Source organism: Hippoglossus hippoglossus, chromosome 24 (genome assembly GCF_009819705.1).
Source record: "Hippoglossus hippoglossus isolate fHipHip1 chromosome 24, fHipHip1.pri, whole genome shotgun sequence".
Taxonomy (NCBI): domain Eukaryota; kingdom Metazoa; phylum Chordata; class Actinopteri; order Pleuronectiformes; family Pleuronectidae; genus Hippoglossus; species Hippoglossus hippoglossus.
The window spans coordinates 1955428-1971234 of record NC_047174.1 but is presented as its reverse complement, the minus strand read 5'-3'; the positions used below and the strand labels follow the sequence as shown (position 1 = coordinate 1971234).

General features: G+C 42.0%; 2 protein-coding genes across 2 annotated transcripts; both read right to left on the bottom strand.

The window, feature by feature from the left end:
• Positions 1–4784: 4784 nt before the first annotated feature.
• Positions 4785–10934, bottom strand: smpdl3a (sphingomyelin phosphodiesterase acid like 3A). Its single transcript, XM_034579851.1, has 8 exons — positions 10725–10934; positions 9718–9931; positions 7819–7963; positions 7336–7432; positions 6476–6639; positions 6061–6241; positions 5858–5982; positions 4785–5231 (listed from the first exon to the last, which is right to left on the bottom strand). The coding sequence occupies exons 1-8, from the start codon at positions 10816–10818 to the stop codon at positions 4926–4928; spliced, it is 1326 nt and encodes a 441-aa protein (XP_034435742.1). The 5' UTR covers positions 10819–10934; the 3' UTR covers positions 4785–4925.
• A 1176-nt stretch (positions 10935–12110) lies between these two features.
• Positions 12111–13921, bottom strand: LOC117758299 (fatty acid-binding protein, brain). The gene is made up of 4 exons (XM_034579853.1): positions 13650–13921; positions 13358–13530; positions 12964–13065; positions 12111–12390 (listed from the first exon to the last, which is right to left on the bottom strand). Exons 1-4 carry the CDS (start codon positions 13720–13722, stop codon positions 12340–12342), a joined length of 399 nt encoding a protein of 132 aa, XP_034435744.1. The 5' UTR covers positions 13723–13921; the 3' UTR covers positions 12111–12339.
• Between the last annotated feature and the right edge of the window lie 1886 nt (positions 13922–15807).

The following is a 15807-nucleotide window of genomic DNA, read 5'->3' as shown; positions in this document are numbered from 1 at the left end:
ACTATCGGCAAAAACATCTCACGTACACGTTTTATAGTGAATGTAGAAGACCTGTTGTCTTGGATGTTTTTTCAAAAGTCCAACTTGAGTAATACATTTTAGACATAAACCAAAACGTCACTCAGTAGAATTCAAACCTCTGACAAGTCTCCTCGTGAAACAATTAAATTCACTGGATCCTGGTTTTTTTATTTGGATCTGCTGATTTTTCCATGAAGATCCATGAATCCTTCTCTGAGAAATCAAGGAAAATGTTGAAAAACATTAAATATTTCTCAATGTTAAAGAAAGTGAAAGTCGATAGACTCAAACCATGTCCTCATTCTAAGTTTCATTTAAACCGTCCAGTAGTTTTTGTGTAATGCTGCAAACTAACAGACAAAGACACAGATGAAAACAGAACCTCCTTGTTGGAGGTGATGGTCACATTATTTCATATTGATGTGTTTCAGTGGCCTTAATGTTTCTCTCGTGGGTCTGGAGGTTTGTTGCCGTGATGGCGACACCAACGACCTTCATGCTCAGCTCTGACCGCAGGTTACCTTCTCCTTCTGGACCTTGTCTAATCCCTCAGTGTAAAACACAGCCTGTCTGGACTCTAAGTGATTAACACCATTTGTTCCTGACTTGGCGTTATACTAAGATCTGCCAGATTTGAATGAAGTCACGATATATGTCTGATCTCTTTTATCGAGATCCATGAAGGAATTACTCTCTGGGAAATTGGTAAAAATCTCACATTGTTGAAGAAAGTGATAAAAAAAAGTCCCTGGATTTGGCCAAAATGTAATGGTTTTATTCCACTGGTTCTTTCCCACTAATACCACATCTTTCAACCAAGTTTCGTGGAAATCCGTCCAACAGTTTTTTTGATATCTCAAAAACAAACATCCTCTTTGGTGGAGGTAAAAATGAATCACTATTATTTTCAGTGAAACTTTAAGTTAAATGCCTTATTAAACATATTTAATTTGACTGTGTGTTGTGCAGAGCATTTTGACATAAAGCTCCTTTCATACTGTGATATTCTCTCACACCCAAGTCTCACACAGTTTATAATGGAGACAGAGACAGAGGGTCGGGGGGGTCTCTTTACTCTCATGCTTCAGTTGTAATTTGTCAGTGGCCATGAATGGGCTCCTTCATCAGTGATGGGGACGGTGTGTGTGTGTGTGTGTGTGTGTGTGTGTGTGTGTGTGTGTGTGTGTGTGTGTAGTGTATGTACACTAGAGGGGGTCCAGTCTCAGATTGGACTTTGCTCTAAACCTCTTGTCGCCCAAATCGCTCCTTTCTATGGGCCGACCATAGGCAGATCCTCAACAGCCAATCAGACTCCACAGAGCCGATTACATCATTCTCTGATGGTGGCTGTGCCAAGTTGGACCAGCATCCATTCCCCCCCCACCCCCCTCCGAAAAAAAAAGAGCAGGGCAACAGGACAAAAAGAAGAAAACTGCTGTTAGATTAAAAAAAGTTGAGGTCAGAACTTATTTGAATATTTGGCGGATTCTCGTGAACTCTCGTGAACTGAAAACACACATTTCTTACTGTTTCTGCAGGTTCATCAAGGAATAAAACACTGCAATGAAAACAGGACAGTTGTTTGATCTCAGGAGCCTGTTGGTGGAGCTGCGCTGCCATTCTGTGTGTGTTAGTCTGCAGGATTACACAAAAACTAATCAACAGATTATCATGAATCTTGGTGGTTTAATGATCCCACTCAAATTGAATCAAGCTGCACCAAATCACACACTCTCATAGACATCAGCTTCCAACAAAGTGCCTGACTTTTCATCCTTATCTCTGTATTATTTCTTTGGGAGTTCACAAAAATGTCAAAGAAATATCCGGTCTCTCAATGTTTAAGAGAGTGAGAAATGAGTTCCTCCCTGACCCACATCACCTTTCATCAAGTTTCATAATAATCCTTCCAGTAGTTTTTGCGTAATCCTGATTTTAAAAAAGCAACAAAAATCAAACGCAGATGAAAACATAAAGTTGAGCTCGGTTTACCATCGACGTGTAAATGGTTTGAGCTGTAAACCACTGGGCCGTCTTTAGATGTGTCTCCATCTCATTAGCAAAGGTCTATGAGAGGTCCTGGTGAGCTACGTGGAAAATCGTCCTCAGATCTTTAGAGTTAGAGTTTATTCACATAACAGCCTCGTCCGAACAGTGACTTCCTGATACCATCAGTCAGGAGCTGAAGTTCAAACCTGCTCTTCAACGGAGACGAGTTTTTAAAACCGAAGAGACGGACTCTGTTTGAAAATGAAGGGATGTGGTGAAGTGGAGGCCTGAAGGGTAATGGTGATCTGAACCACACACACACAGATTCCTGCTCCCCAGGAGAGGGTGGTTGGATGGCTATACTGTCCTGACAGTAATCCTCAGATTAACTGGTTGAAAGGCTCCACCAGTGAGCAGACAGACAGCCGGCCGACTGGAACAAAAGCACAAATGTATATGCAAACCAGAGCATGTGGGTCAGTCAGCCAAACAGAGCGCCGGCCTGTCAGACGGTCATTTAGGAAGACGTACAATGCAGCGATCGGCCAAACCAGCTAGAGGTAGACTTGAGATGTCATATGAAAGAGGCCAAGAATATGTTTTGTGAGGCCTTGTGACCTTGACCTTTGACGTTTAAGTGTCTAAATGAACATTTGGAACAAATTTGAACGTGTTCTCTTGAGGCTTTGATCTTCGACCATGACACTCTAATCATGGCCTCACTGAATCTAAGTGAATATTTGTACTACATTTGAATAAAATTCCCTCAGGGTGTTCCTGAGACACACAAGGATAACTTTGCACTGTTCTTCAAAAGTAGCCTCTCAAATATCATGCACGGCTTCCTCTCTGACTTCTATTTTTATTCTAGACAATGATGGAGTCACCCCCGGATCACACGAGGACACTGACTGAGAACCGTGGCCAAGTTCCCTGAGACGTTGGAACGATGGATGCTCCAAGTGCCTGGAGAAATTGAGAACTGGTGCTTTTGGTGAACTGGTGACATTATAAAGACGGACTGTGATCATTTTCTCTGTTAAATGCACTTTGAGACGATAATAAACTATTGGTGGCATTAATCCTGAAAGTCTTTAGAGCCTAAAACCCAGCAGACGTCTGTATGTTCTCATTCCATCTGAGACCAACTCAAAAACCCAGTGGAACGTTGTTTGCTGTCTGGCAGCTCAGAGGTTAAATAACAGTGAGCACAGAGACGGATTCAGAGGACTGGGAGCTGTGCTGCCGTTACCGTGGCGATCAAGTCCTCTCCCTCGCCATGCTCACCACCAACTCCGTCTCCACGGTTACGTTGTGTCCGGCGCTGAGCCGAGGTTGGTCGGGAATAATAATGTGCAGTGAGGGTACATGAGAAGAAACACACACACACACACACACACACACACACACACACACACACACACACACACACACACACACACACACACACACACACACACACACACACACACACACACACACACACACACACACACACACACACACACACACACTTCAAGGATCTAAATGAACTTTCTATAGTTTTTTTCTATAACTAATAATTATTCCCATTCATTTGAAAGGCCGACAACGTTTTATACCAGTTTTAGAAAATCAAACAATCAGCTTTAGGGCTTCTGGGAATAAAAAAAAACACATTTAACTCAACATAAAAATAACACAACCCTTTCATGTCATCTACGTTATATTTTTTGCATAAAATAGTCTCCACAGAAAATACACTTAATTTTCGTAAGTGAAAGCAAATATCATTTTTTTAAATTTGGTTGATCTAAGGTCTGTGTAACTGTAACTCCTCCATAATGTTACCGTAGAAAATTGAATAAAAAAAGTTTTGCCTTGCAGTTGCTGTCCCTCACCAGTAGGAGGTGCTGCACCCCCCCTCAACAACCTCACTTCTATCATTAAGCCCAACTGTCTCTGGTATTATTTTTGTAATTCCTCCCTCCATATTTAAAAGACTTTAAGGTTTGAAGACATAAACAAACTCTAATTCACAACCGATACAGTGAAGATGAGAAATAAGAAATTATTTAATTGAAACATGGATTTCTTGCTTTTAAAAAAATCTTATCAGCCATGTAAGATTTATTTTGCGGCACCTTAGTTTGTGCCACTTGTGCCAAAACACAGATACGGCTGTTATTTGGTTTGTTTCTGTTGCAGCCTGAGTTTTGGGGATCTGAGTGGATGCAGTCTAACACTGAGCTGGGAGTGAGGGGACAATAGAGTCCGGGCGGAGGGGTGTGGGGGGGGGGAATGCTTGAGATGTTGGCTGAGAAACGAGAGCGAGGTTTCTAGAAAGTTTGGAAGGGAGAAGAATAAGATGGGGGGGGGGGGGGGGGGGGGCAGCGGTGGTGTGAGGGGGTTGAATCTGAAGTGAGAGGGTCAAATGAGGTTTGTCCCAGTTGCTTCTCCAGCAGAGACAAACAAGCCCACACTGGTTTTTACGTTACCAATTCTTACAACCCTGAGAATCCCAACCCCACAAAGGTATATATATATATATATATATATATATATATATATATATATATATATATATATATATATATATATATATATAAATGTGACTCAAGACAAATCCCTAAAGTATCTTTTGAATTAATCTACATTCACCCCTGCTGCTGCTTCTCGAGCGATGCCAGACACGTACACACAGACATGGATTTCCAGACTTTTTAGACAAAGAGATAAGTATATATTTTTACAGTGGATCAACCAAAAATCACCTGATGGATCAAACGCTGGGAGGAAATCTAGAAAACTTTATTTCAGTGGAGAGCAGCAAACAACAGTCATTAGAAAACATCATTAAAAAAATAAATCATGTTCTTATATTTGACACCTGAGAAAAATCCCTTCAGAGTCCATCACCTCCATCCAGCTTGACGTCACCAATCTCCCTCACCGACACATTTGGAGTAGGCCGGCTGGTCCAGGTAGAGCACAGCACACACCTGTCTGACCTTACACTCGCCCTTACAGGTGATCCGGCTGTCGTAGCTCACCATGAAGTTCCTGAAGTACTCGTCGAAGGCCTTGGTCTGCGGCAGCCTGAAGCTCAGGCCCAGCTGCAGCAGGCTCTGTGGCTGCAGGTCAGTCAGTCCAAACGCTTCAGTCATGATATATTCAAGCCTCCAGTCAGGGCTTTGTTTCTCATTGGCTTCCGTCAGATTCAAATAGTACTGCCAGATATCCTTCACAGAGAGAAAGGCACGGAGAGGGGGAGGGAGCGGGAGGGAGGGAGGGAGGGGGGAGTAAGAGTCTTTGAGTCTTTTTGAAACAGAAACCGTTTTTGTTTAGTGACTGACACCGTGATTAATCATCAGGAGGGACTTTCTCTCCTGGCTTTGATCGGGGGATAAAAAGACATTTCTAGTGTCACCGGGATGGAACAGAGTACATTTACTCTGTTACTGTACTTAAGTACATTTCTTATGTGGTTCTTTGCACTCTTTCTCCACGACATATATCTGTAAATATCTGTACTTTCTACTTTGCTCCATTTTGACAAACCATTGTGTTACATGTTCACATTGGAGGAGTCGCTGGGATGAACGGGCACTTTCCTGTTTGCTGCACACCTCTCTGAACGTTTATTCACCCAACTTTTTACCAGCAAACGGAAACTTCCTGCTGTCATCAAAACATCCCATTCATGTTCGAAATACAGATTTGGATTATCAGCTGTAATATTTCAACCATCCAAGGTAGACTTACCACAAGCTATGAGACAGTGCAACAATGTTATCAAGGCCGAATGTTATCAACTGTGTTTTAAGTAAGACGTGTGTTATTTGCGATGTCAAGGAGAGTTTCTTACCAACAGAGCGTAGTCCTTGATGTTGTACAAGTACATGCGGAAAGCTGGGTTGTTAGAGTACGGCTCCAAGATGCTTTTGATCGGTGTCATAGCCGGTGACACGAAAAGAGAATTCAGTGGTTTACCTGCAGAACAAAGGACAAACCTGTGAGTTACATATTTGTACATTTCGATATAAAACATCGTACAAAATTGCACGTTACCTGTTTGGTCCAACAGCACCATGATGCTGTCACGGTGGGTGTGGCCATAGAAATGACCTGCGATGACATAACTGTACTTCCTGAAGATGGAAACCAGCCTCTCATTGTGGCTCTCTCGTACAGCAGTGATGTTTCGGGCAAAGGGCAGGTACCCCACTGGTACATGGGCTATAACGTACACCTGAACAGGAAGAGGGCCACGTTTAAATCCCTGCTCTACACGCACAAATACAAGGATCACAGACACTGACAATGACTTCAAACAGCTTTTTACCCATAAGGTTTGTACATATAGAGTTTTTAACTTTTTGATTCCTCTGTGGAAAAAATTGCTTTAGTTAAAACCATGTCCAATGAACCAGGATGTGATTCCTTTGATAGTCATACAAGATATAAAGACAGAAGGCGTCACGACCTTCTCCTGACTCTGAGCAGCTTTCTCTAAGGTTTTCTCCAGCCACTCGAACTGTCCCGCAGGGTCCGTCATGTTACTTGCGACTTTATTAGGTCCGTAGTAAAGAATAGTGTTGAGACTGACCACCCGCAAACCAGGCTTCGCCAGCTGAGAGTAGAAACCACCTGCAGGAACAAGAACAAAGCATAGAATGAATCCTGGTGCTTATGTGAGTGTCACCATAAGATGCTGTGGATGTATCTTATTAGATAACAACCAATCACTCTGTGGTTCCAGCTTGTCATCACTCTATCACTGTAGACTGAATATCTCGGGGGTTTGCACAGAAAATCCAAGTGATTATTATCATTATCATAATATCATAATATCATAATATCATAGGTCTGAGAGGCTTAAACTGGAATAATTTGACCAATTAACAACTCTCACAGTTGCTGATGCATAAGCTCAGTTTGAAGAGGATCACAAAAACAAATCTCGGGGCTACATGATATGTACAACAAAGGCTTAGTTTAGATGAAAATTAATAATCAAGGATACAGACTTTCATATCCTCACTAATGTGCCCAATGATTGATGGAATATTGTGAGAATCCACAGATAAAGACTGCGTTCATCCTGCCTGCTGAGAGCGTCACACCCATCACGCACACATTGAGCCCAAAGCTATGACAAAGTGTGGCAGCCCGTGAGGACGGTAAAAACCTTATGGGTGTTTTGACAGCACAATGACACGGCGAGATTTCTCCGGGTGCTGCCACTGGAGAGAGGGAGGGCGTGGAGACAGAGACAGACCAAAGACTCAGTTGAGGGGGTTCAGTAAACCAAAGTGTCTGCGGGCTGCTGTCCTGACATGTTACCCTGTGAGAGTGTGAGCAGAGCTTCAGTCTGCAGCCAGGGCTTCCACAGCTGGGCAGCAGCTTCGTAAATGGCGTTAGTGACGGTCGGCATCTGGTCCTGACAACAAAAATGTAAAGACTAAAAAACAAACAACACTAATTGTTTTGTTGCAGCATGCTACGCTGCAACATGTTACAATAAACGTGAAGGTTATAATGAAATAACTTCTCGCTCTTGAATGGCTCTTGAATCTTGTGCTCGTTGTGGTTACTTGAGCAGCTCCATGAATGTCTCATCGTGTTTTCTTCAAATGTGCAGACAGGAAGCCGATGTAACAAAGTCGTGGAGCGGGAGAGTGCATGAACCCAGTTAGAGTAAACGCACGTACGGGACTCTCAAAGAAGTAAAGCTAGTTTGACAGACGCGTTGAACCAAAAAGTCCAAACATCCTTGTTCTCTGAGCAAAGTTTGAGATTCTGCTGCGTCCTGCGACACAAAGTTACCTGTGGCCAGTAGTCGTGGTTCCCCAGGGCAGGGTAGACCGTCAGGTTGGGGAAGTGCAGCCTGATGGTCTGGGTCATGTTACCGATGACCTGGATCACCATGTCGGTGGAGAGCTCGCCTGCAGGGACGTGAGGTGGACTGTCTCTGTGAGGGAGAAGGTGGATCACATCCAGTAGCATTAGGGTATGAATAGTACAAGTTTGTTTTAATGCCTTCAGTCTCAGAGGGAATTCCCATTTACATGTGAACAGGTTTCATTGTTTTCTAGGTTTTCCTGATTTTATAACTTCCAGCAAGGAGGTTATGTTTTCATCAGCGTCTTTCCTACAATCGACAAACTTATTTGGAGGAAGAATTGAAGATGAGCCCCAATATAATTATCATTCACAACGTAGCCTTGGCTGATTCGTCAGGATCCGATCTTATGACAGTCATGTGATACGTTTTCCAAAGTCACAGGGAGTATCTTAGTTTTCACTCTTCTGGTTTTTCCTACATGTAGAAATCAATTGTTCCCCCCAAAAAGATTTCCTAATATTACAATTCCCTCTGAATCAAAGTTGAGGACGTTTTCTCCAAACATGGTTGCCTCATCTGATTTTTTTCAGGAACTGTACAATATTGCAGAAATAACAAGAATTCCACTGTACAATGGAATTCCCTTGAAAAGACACACTCATGCAACAAAGCCCAGTAACAATAGAATAAAGCCCAGTAACTTAATCCTCCAGCCCAGCGAGTCTTTTCCAGCTTCAAGTGTTGAGGCCGTCTCTGGAGCCGATTCTTAATAAGACTGTGAATTCCAGGCTTAGCTGATTAGCTGCAGATTAATAGCGAGCCTGTGGCTACGCTAACAGTTTGTTCTGTGTCATTATTACAGTGAACAGTGGTTTACACACTCAGAGAATGCAGAGCGTTCTTTAAGCTTCATGACAAGTGGATAACGCCTGCTCATCTTTCAAAGCTCAGTGCCTCAGTCCTCCGTGGGGCTTTACTCACTAACGTGCACAGTCAATCAGTTAAGATCAAACTCTGACTGCAAGCAGCTGTGGCTCAGGAGGTAGAGCGGGTTGTCGACTAACCAGAAAGTTGGCGATACGATCCCAGTCTCCCCCCATTCTATAGATGAAAGCTTGGCGGAGGTAAATGAGCTCCATTGCCTGCTCACTCAGAAACCACAGACAGCATGATGATGTAAAGCAACACTGTGAGTGTTCACAGTCAGTGAGGTACAACTATAACCAGAGGAAGTGACACCTCCTCTTTCTGGCACACGTGAAAGCACATACACACATGGGAGTGACCCTGATGACAATCGAAACCGGGAACTTCATCGAAACACATCAACACCTCATACTGCACTTTCCTTTTGAGGAAGTGAGACAGTTTCGGCGCAAAAATACAAGTGGATGTGAACTGAGGTGAAGCCGTGTCCACCCGAGATGAAGATATCGCAACTTGGCAACCCACCATGTCATTTTAGAACCTTGAGTTTGGCGTTTTGTCCAGCGCCATCTTGGAAAGTAACCACATTTGGAGGAGCAGGGGGTGGAGCCTGACCGAGAGCTCGGGGACACTGCACACCTACCTGCCCCCCCACACTGTGGTATCCACCCCCCAATACATCCGGTGCTTTGGGCCTATTTGACTCTAAATTGATCATAATTTACTAAATGAACATCAGCTCTTTGAAGAAGACTTGAAACTAGAGACTGAGACATAAACTCCTTAATGTTTACTGACGTTATAAAGTGAGAAGTAGAGTCATTTTCTCATAGACTTCTATAGAAACTACCAGGTGTCAGGAACGTCTATGTCCTTTTTTATTTGTTTATATATTACTGTTGCACTCTGTCATTGGTGCATAACATCCACCCCTCCCTTATCAGTGCACTGACCCGGTCCATATGATGAAGTCCTGCTGCTGCGTGAGCGGTGCCATGTGAGCGAAGGCCGACTGGATGAGCCGGTAGGGCGAGTCACACAGGAAGTCTCCGAACAGGCCGGCGTTGGTGGCTGGGGCTCCTTTGGAGGAGAAGCAGACCTTGGATGGATCTGGGGCCAGGTGGTAGGTGGGGTCCAGGTGGAGGTCGGTGATGTGCCAGAACCTGCCTGGAGCCACGGGGAAAAGGTTCGGAGAAAAATAAGACAGAGACGAAGGTGAGATATAAAAAAAAAAATTAAAATCTAATATTTCTTTGAGGCTAATAGGATATTATAAAGAGCATTTCATTTAAAAATACAAGTGCATTGCCAAAAAGACGATATTAACCTCCACAGAAGATCTACAGGATGGTAAGACTTATTCTAACTTTATTATGAGTCTTTTTTTGTAGCTAAGTTATTACAAAACACTAAAAACTTTTATAAATATTAGCTTCCCTTCATAGGCTGCTTGTGTGTTTTAGAATATATTTTAAAATGTTGCTCATCATCACTCAAAACCTTTTTGAGTGACTTTCATGTTTTGTTTTCTTGTTTTTATTTGTAACAACTGTGCAAAATGTGCTTTATAAATACAGCTATTAATATTATAAAGTTATTAAAATCCATAACACCACCATTAGCCCCATTAAATGTGGCCAACACGTAATAACCAAACTCCAGTTTAAATTCTACCAAGGTAAAATGTTTTGGATCATCCACAAACAAAATGCACATTCAACAGAAACATTTATCAGTGAGTATAAATCCAAAATGTCTTTGGGCAAATTCGGCTCGTGCGACATCTGCCTTCCTGCTCTAGATGCGAGAGGATGTGGATCTTTACACGGTTCATCGGCGTTGAGTGAAGATGGTGAAGCAGATAAATCACGTGTATTAATTCACACTGAGCATTTAAACCTGGAGGTTAACAGCAGCAAAGTGACGGCTTCACGGAGGATTCACCGGGGCTTCCTCTCACCTGTACCCGGCAGGTAGCTGCTCCCAGTCGGGGCCGCCGCCAGCGGATCCGCGCTCCACACCAGCAGCACAGCGAGACCCAGAAAGAGTCTCATGTCGAGAGAGTTACAAACAACTGTCTATATTATAAATATATATTATATATAACGTGTAAACTGAAGCAGCTGAGGCTGTTGGTCATTCTCCTGAGTGTGAAACAGGAAGAACAACAGGTCATCACGTGACTCAGGGGGAGGAGCCGAGGAGAAGAAAGACTTATAATATATGGATTATCAGTGGTGGGATGAACTAAGTACATATAGTCAAGTGATGTCCTTGACATTTATTTGCATTATTTAATGCTACTTTATACATTTAGTGGCATATTTTATTTGACAGATACAGTTATTTTGATTGAATTAATTTTAAATTATTATCAGTCCTTTAAATGTAGCAGATTTCTTGTATTATTTGCCTGCTCAGTGTAGTAAAGTTGAGTTATAACACACACACACACACACACACACACACACACACTGCTCAAAATACACAAAAACCATTTGAATTTTAATGTTCAGATTTGTCTGATTAAGCTGCAAACTTCAACTACTCAGATACTAATCACGATTGTAAACTCAGTAGAGCACAAACCTAAAAGGAGTTTAAACAACATTTAAATCTGTTGTTTTATTTGGATTTGCACCAAATGTTTCATCGAGATCGATGACTTATGAACTGGGAAATTGTGAAAATATGTTTTTTAAAAGCCCTTTCTCACAATGTTTGGGTTCTTTCCTCACCTATAACACATCGTTTCACCAAGTTTCATTAGTTTTTGTGTCGTGGGTGAAATCATAACTTCCTTTTCGTTTAAAAACGTGGCAGTAGCCTCAGAGGAAGGTGAGAAAACAGGTGAACATTTTAACGTTTGGCTGAACAGACCGTTTAAGTTCAGCCCTTTAATAAATGTTCTGTTAATGCTGCAGCCAGGATTAAACAGAGTCTACTGAGACCGGAGAATCCAATACAATAACATCAGAGGGGACGATTTGACCCCTTAAATAGATTTGCTCTACTTTGTGGTTTTGCATCATAGTTTGCATCATGTTTTGCAGGCTGGATGAGGCTGGATGAGGCTGGATGAGGCTGGATGAGGCTGGATGAGCCTGGATGAGGCTGGATGAGGCTGGATGAGGCTGGATGAGGCTGGATGAGGCTGGATGAGCCTGGATGCTCTATTGTGCAGCAAATATATTTTGTGCATAATACAAAGACACTTCATGCAAACAAAGTCCTTTCTATTCCCCTGCTCTGTAGGTCACGGGTCAAGGTTTAGGTTTTCAGTGTCTAGTATTGAATTAACTGAATTAATCACTTATATAAATAATGGAAGCATCGACACATCACATTTACTCTCTGTGTTATTTTTTATTTCATGTTTCACACAGGTTTGCAAAGATGATCCATCCATCACGACAGAAATGTATTCATATAAAAAGAAAAAATCAATCTTACAAAATGTGCAGCCTGCGGGTCGTGAACATGTAGATGAAGTGCAAAGAGAAGCAGACAGTCAGTCAATAATAATTATAACATCAACACCTCTTGGCTGGTTTGGGGTGCCGGTGGGGGGGCACTCATGCTTTCTCGTAGCTACGCACTGCGTGGATGTCTTCGAAGGTCAGATTCTGTGAGGGAGAGAGGACGGGCACCATGACAGGGAACTTCCATTAAACAATGGACATTAAACAAAACATCTTTAATGGGTCAGAAGTGAAAAGGCACAAAAACAAGCACTGAGTGTTGGAGCCTCAGAAACAAAGTGAACTCTATTTTTGAAAAGATCCCAAAGAGACAACCTGCAAAACGTTTCCACACACAAAAAAATTCCAGAATAATTACGCCTGACGAGCTGCACTGCTCTAATGTTACGTCTTCTGAAAACATTTCCTCTTTATATGAGACAGAAGCGTGAGTGAAGTGTGAGACTGGGGAAAAGACAATCGGAGATTTGATACTAGTGCCTGTGAATTTGCTCTCTGGATGTACTGAGCTCCTGAAACATGCTTTCTCTGTGCTTTATTTCATATTTCAGTGATGCACAAATAATAATGACTTCACTTTATCTTTCTTTAGGGAGCTCTACTGTCATTTGTGGTCATGTGGCTGCACAGAAACACTATGTTATAAAGTTTTATGGTCCCTTTCTATTTACTAGCAAATGTATATCAGACGTGTGTGATCTGGGTCTTTTTTCTTACCATGACCATCTTGCCGTCCTTGATTTCTCTGACAAACTTGGTCTCTTTGCCGTCCCACTTCTGGACGTGGACCAACTTGTCTCCCTCCAGAGACACCAGGGACTGAAAGATATAAAGAAAGGATGTTTTTAATGTGAGACAGGAATCCGTTTTATCTGTTCGAGCCTGAGAAAGAGCAGTGGTAAGAAATAGGATTAAAGATTAAATGTGAATAAGGTTTTTCATGCAATTTATAATCAGGGATAATTTAGTTAAATAGTTAAACCACGTCTTAAACGGCTCCTGGTGTCTCTGAACTGTGGTTTAATGCATAAAAAAAGTTTTTATCATAAGTAGTGTTAAATATTTTAAAGCTTATGAGTTTTTAAATATTCTTCACATTCTGTCATCTTACTTTGCAGTTCCTGTCATCGGCGGTGGCTTCGTCGAACTCCTCTCCCAGCTTGAAGGAGATCTCTGTGTTTTTGAAGGTGCTCTGGGTGCGGATCGCCACCTTGTCGCCCTCCTGGCTGATGACGACAGTCGGCTTGGTCACATTACCAACCTGCCGGGTGGCAAAGCCCACGCCTGAGCAGAGGACAGGAGTGAAACATGGTCATTAAAGTCCTGACGTCCTGAAGAAATGATCTAAAGGGGTTAACACTGAAATATAAAAAGATTTAAAAGGAAAAAGGTCTATTACTCACCAAGTGCTTTCATGTAATCATCAAAATTCTCACTGTCAACCAGTTTCCAAGTGGCACAGAAGGCATCGACCATGGTGACGATTTTCAGAGAGGCAAAGTAATCTCCAAAAGCAAACTGAGCAAGCTGCGACTCCGGCAAGTTTCCCCCTCGTGTTATAATACGGCCTCTTATTATTATGTATGCTGGTGGGTGGCCCACAGCATCCCATTGGTTCAGGAGATCTCTGTTCTGGGTTCTGATTGGGTGTTGAAATTGGGTCACGGTCTTACGGATGCTCTGAGGAGAAAAGATAAATTAGCCATTTGTACTCCTAATGATGTAATTACTCTCAGGCACAGGAGTCAAAACTCTGCTTCTAGAAAAACCTGTGCGTTTCATGACAAACTCAAATAAAAGGCCCAAAAAGTCAGATTCAAGTTTAGTACAAATAAAACAGAAGTGATCGTCAGAGACTTTAAAGACATTGCAGCTTTGAACAGACTCAGACTTTTCTTTCCTCGATCAGTGAGCGAGCTTCAGGAGCTGATCCATATTTAATCATTTCTACATCTTAATCCCCTGTCGGCCTCGGGGGAGACGGGCCTTCTTGAGTCTGGAATGTGCTCCGTGGGAGGGGGGTGTCAGTGAAGCAGAATCAGTTTGTTTGACAGCCCTTTGTCCTTAACTGCATTAACAGCCCCCCTCCAACTACAATTTATTCATGCTCAACACACACACTAATGACTGTCACCAAACGTCTAGGTGTGTGTGTGTGTGTGTGTGTGTGTGTGTGTGTGGGGGGGGGGGGGGGTGAGACAGAAAGTATGTGGCCGTAGATTTCTCCCACAAAGTGAATGTATATGTACAGTGTCATAGCTGATTCGACATTTGAGGTTTTCCGAATACAAACAACCGACAATCAATAAAACCCTCAATTATAGATTTATGATAATAACAGTAAACTTTATTTATATTTATGCAAAAACAAAAAAAGAAAAATTACACATTTTGCAGTATGAGATAAAACCAAACAACAATTAGATTTTTTCTTTTATTACTATAAAGGTATAAATATTTGTAGTCACGGTATTTAATAATGTTTCTCTCCAAACCATGTTGTCATGATCATCATCCGTCTGTTTACGTGAACAGATAAACACTCGTCCCTGACACTTGGACTTACACATGTGAAATGTCACTAATATCAAGTATTTCTTACATTTTCTTTTAACTTCTTTCTTCTCTTCCATTTTTACTGATACCTCAGAGAATAATTCACGGATCTTGATGAAAAAACCCAGCCATGTTTAGGGAACTGATAGTTATATATGTGTGTGAAGTTTGGTGCAGGTTTAATGAATTTAAGGGGACTTTAAATAAATGAGCTTTATTAAGTACCATTCTAGATCCTTCTTTCTTTTCTTCATGCACCCACAGCTTCTTTTTCACTTCTTTTCCCCCTTATCTTCTTCTTCATCTCATTTGAAAACATGAAGGTTCCCAAAAACTGAAGCTGTTGTCACCAAAGCTCACGAATACTCTCTTCTCCACAATGCGCATGTCCCTGTTGGACATTATTGCAACAGTAAACTGGCTAAACTGTAGTTTGCAGGTCTTGAGACACTGAGAATGATTTTGGATACTGTGTATGTTTGGGTGTCTGCATAATTTTGGACATATGGTGAAGGGAGAGTTTACTCCGAGGGGAGGATCTCTGCTGCCACTCTCTGGTGAGAAATGGACGTGTGTTGTCATTGTGGAGAACCCACTAATACATTTCCTATGAAATAATTGAAAAATAAATTTACTTGAAAACATCTCAGCATCAAAACTCCTCCAGTTACTCAACCACCCTTTCCACTGCTGTGTTGTCATGTCATTTTACAGTTCTTCCTTTATAATTATGGCCTCATAAGGCATCATGCTTTATAAGCGTCTCTTTCTGTGCACAGGACCTCTCTTTTAGGAACTGAGTGACCCATTAATGTACTTTAAGGCCAAACAACCTTTGACTCTTTTAGTTTGTATGACCTCTTAAATGCGTTTTCATGTACATATTTTGCAAGAATATGACTTCTCACCTGTGTGAGTCAACATATGCCTTTGATTTGATCTTAAGATAATTGTAAGTTACTCTTACGACCAAAAGGTTTTCCACAAGTGTCACCATTGAAAGAC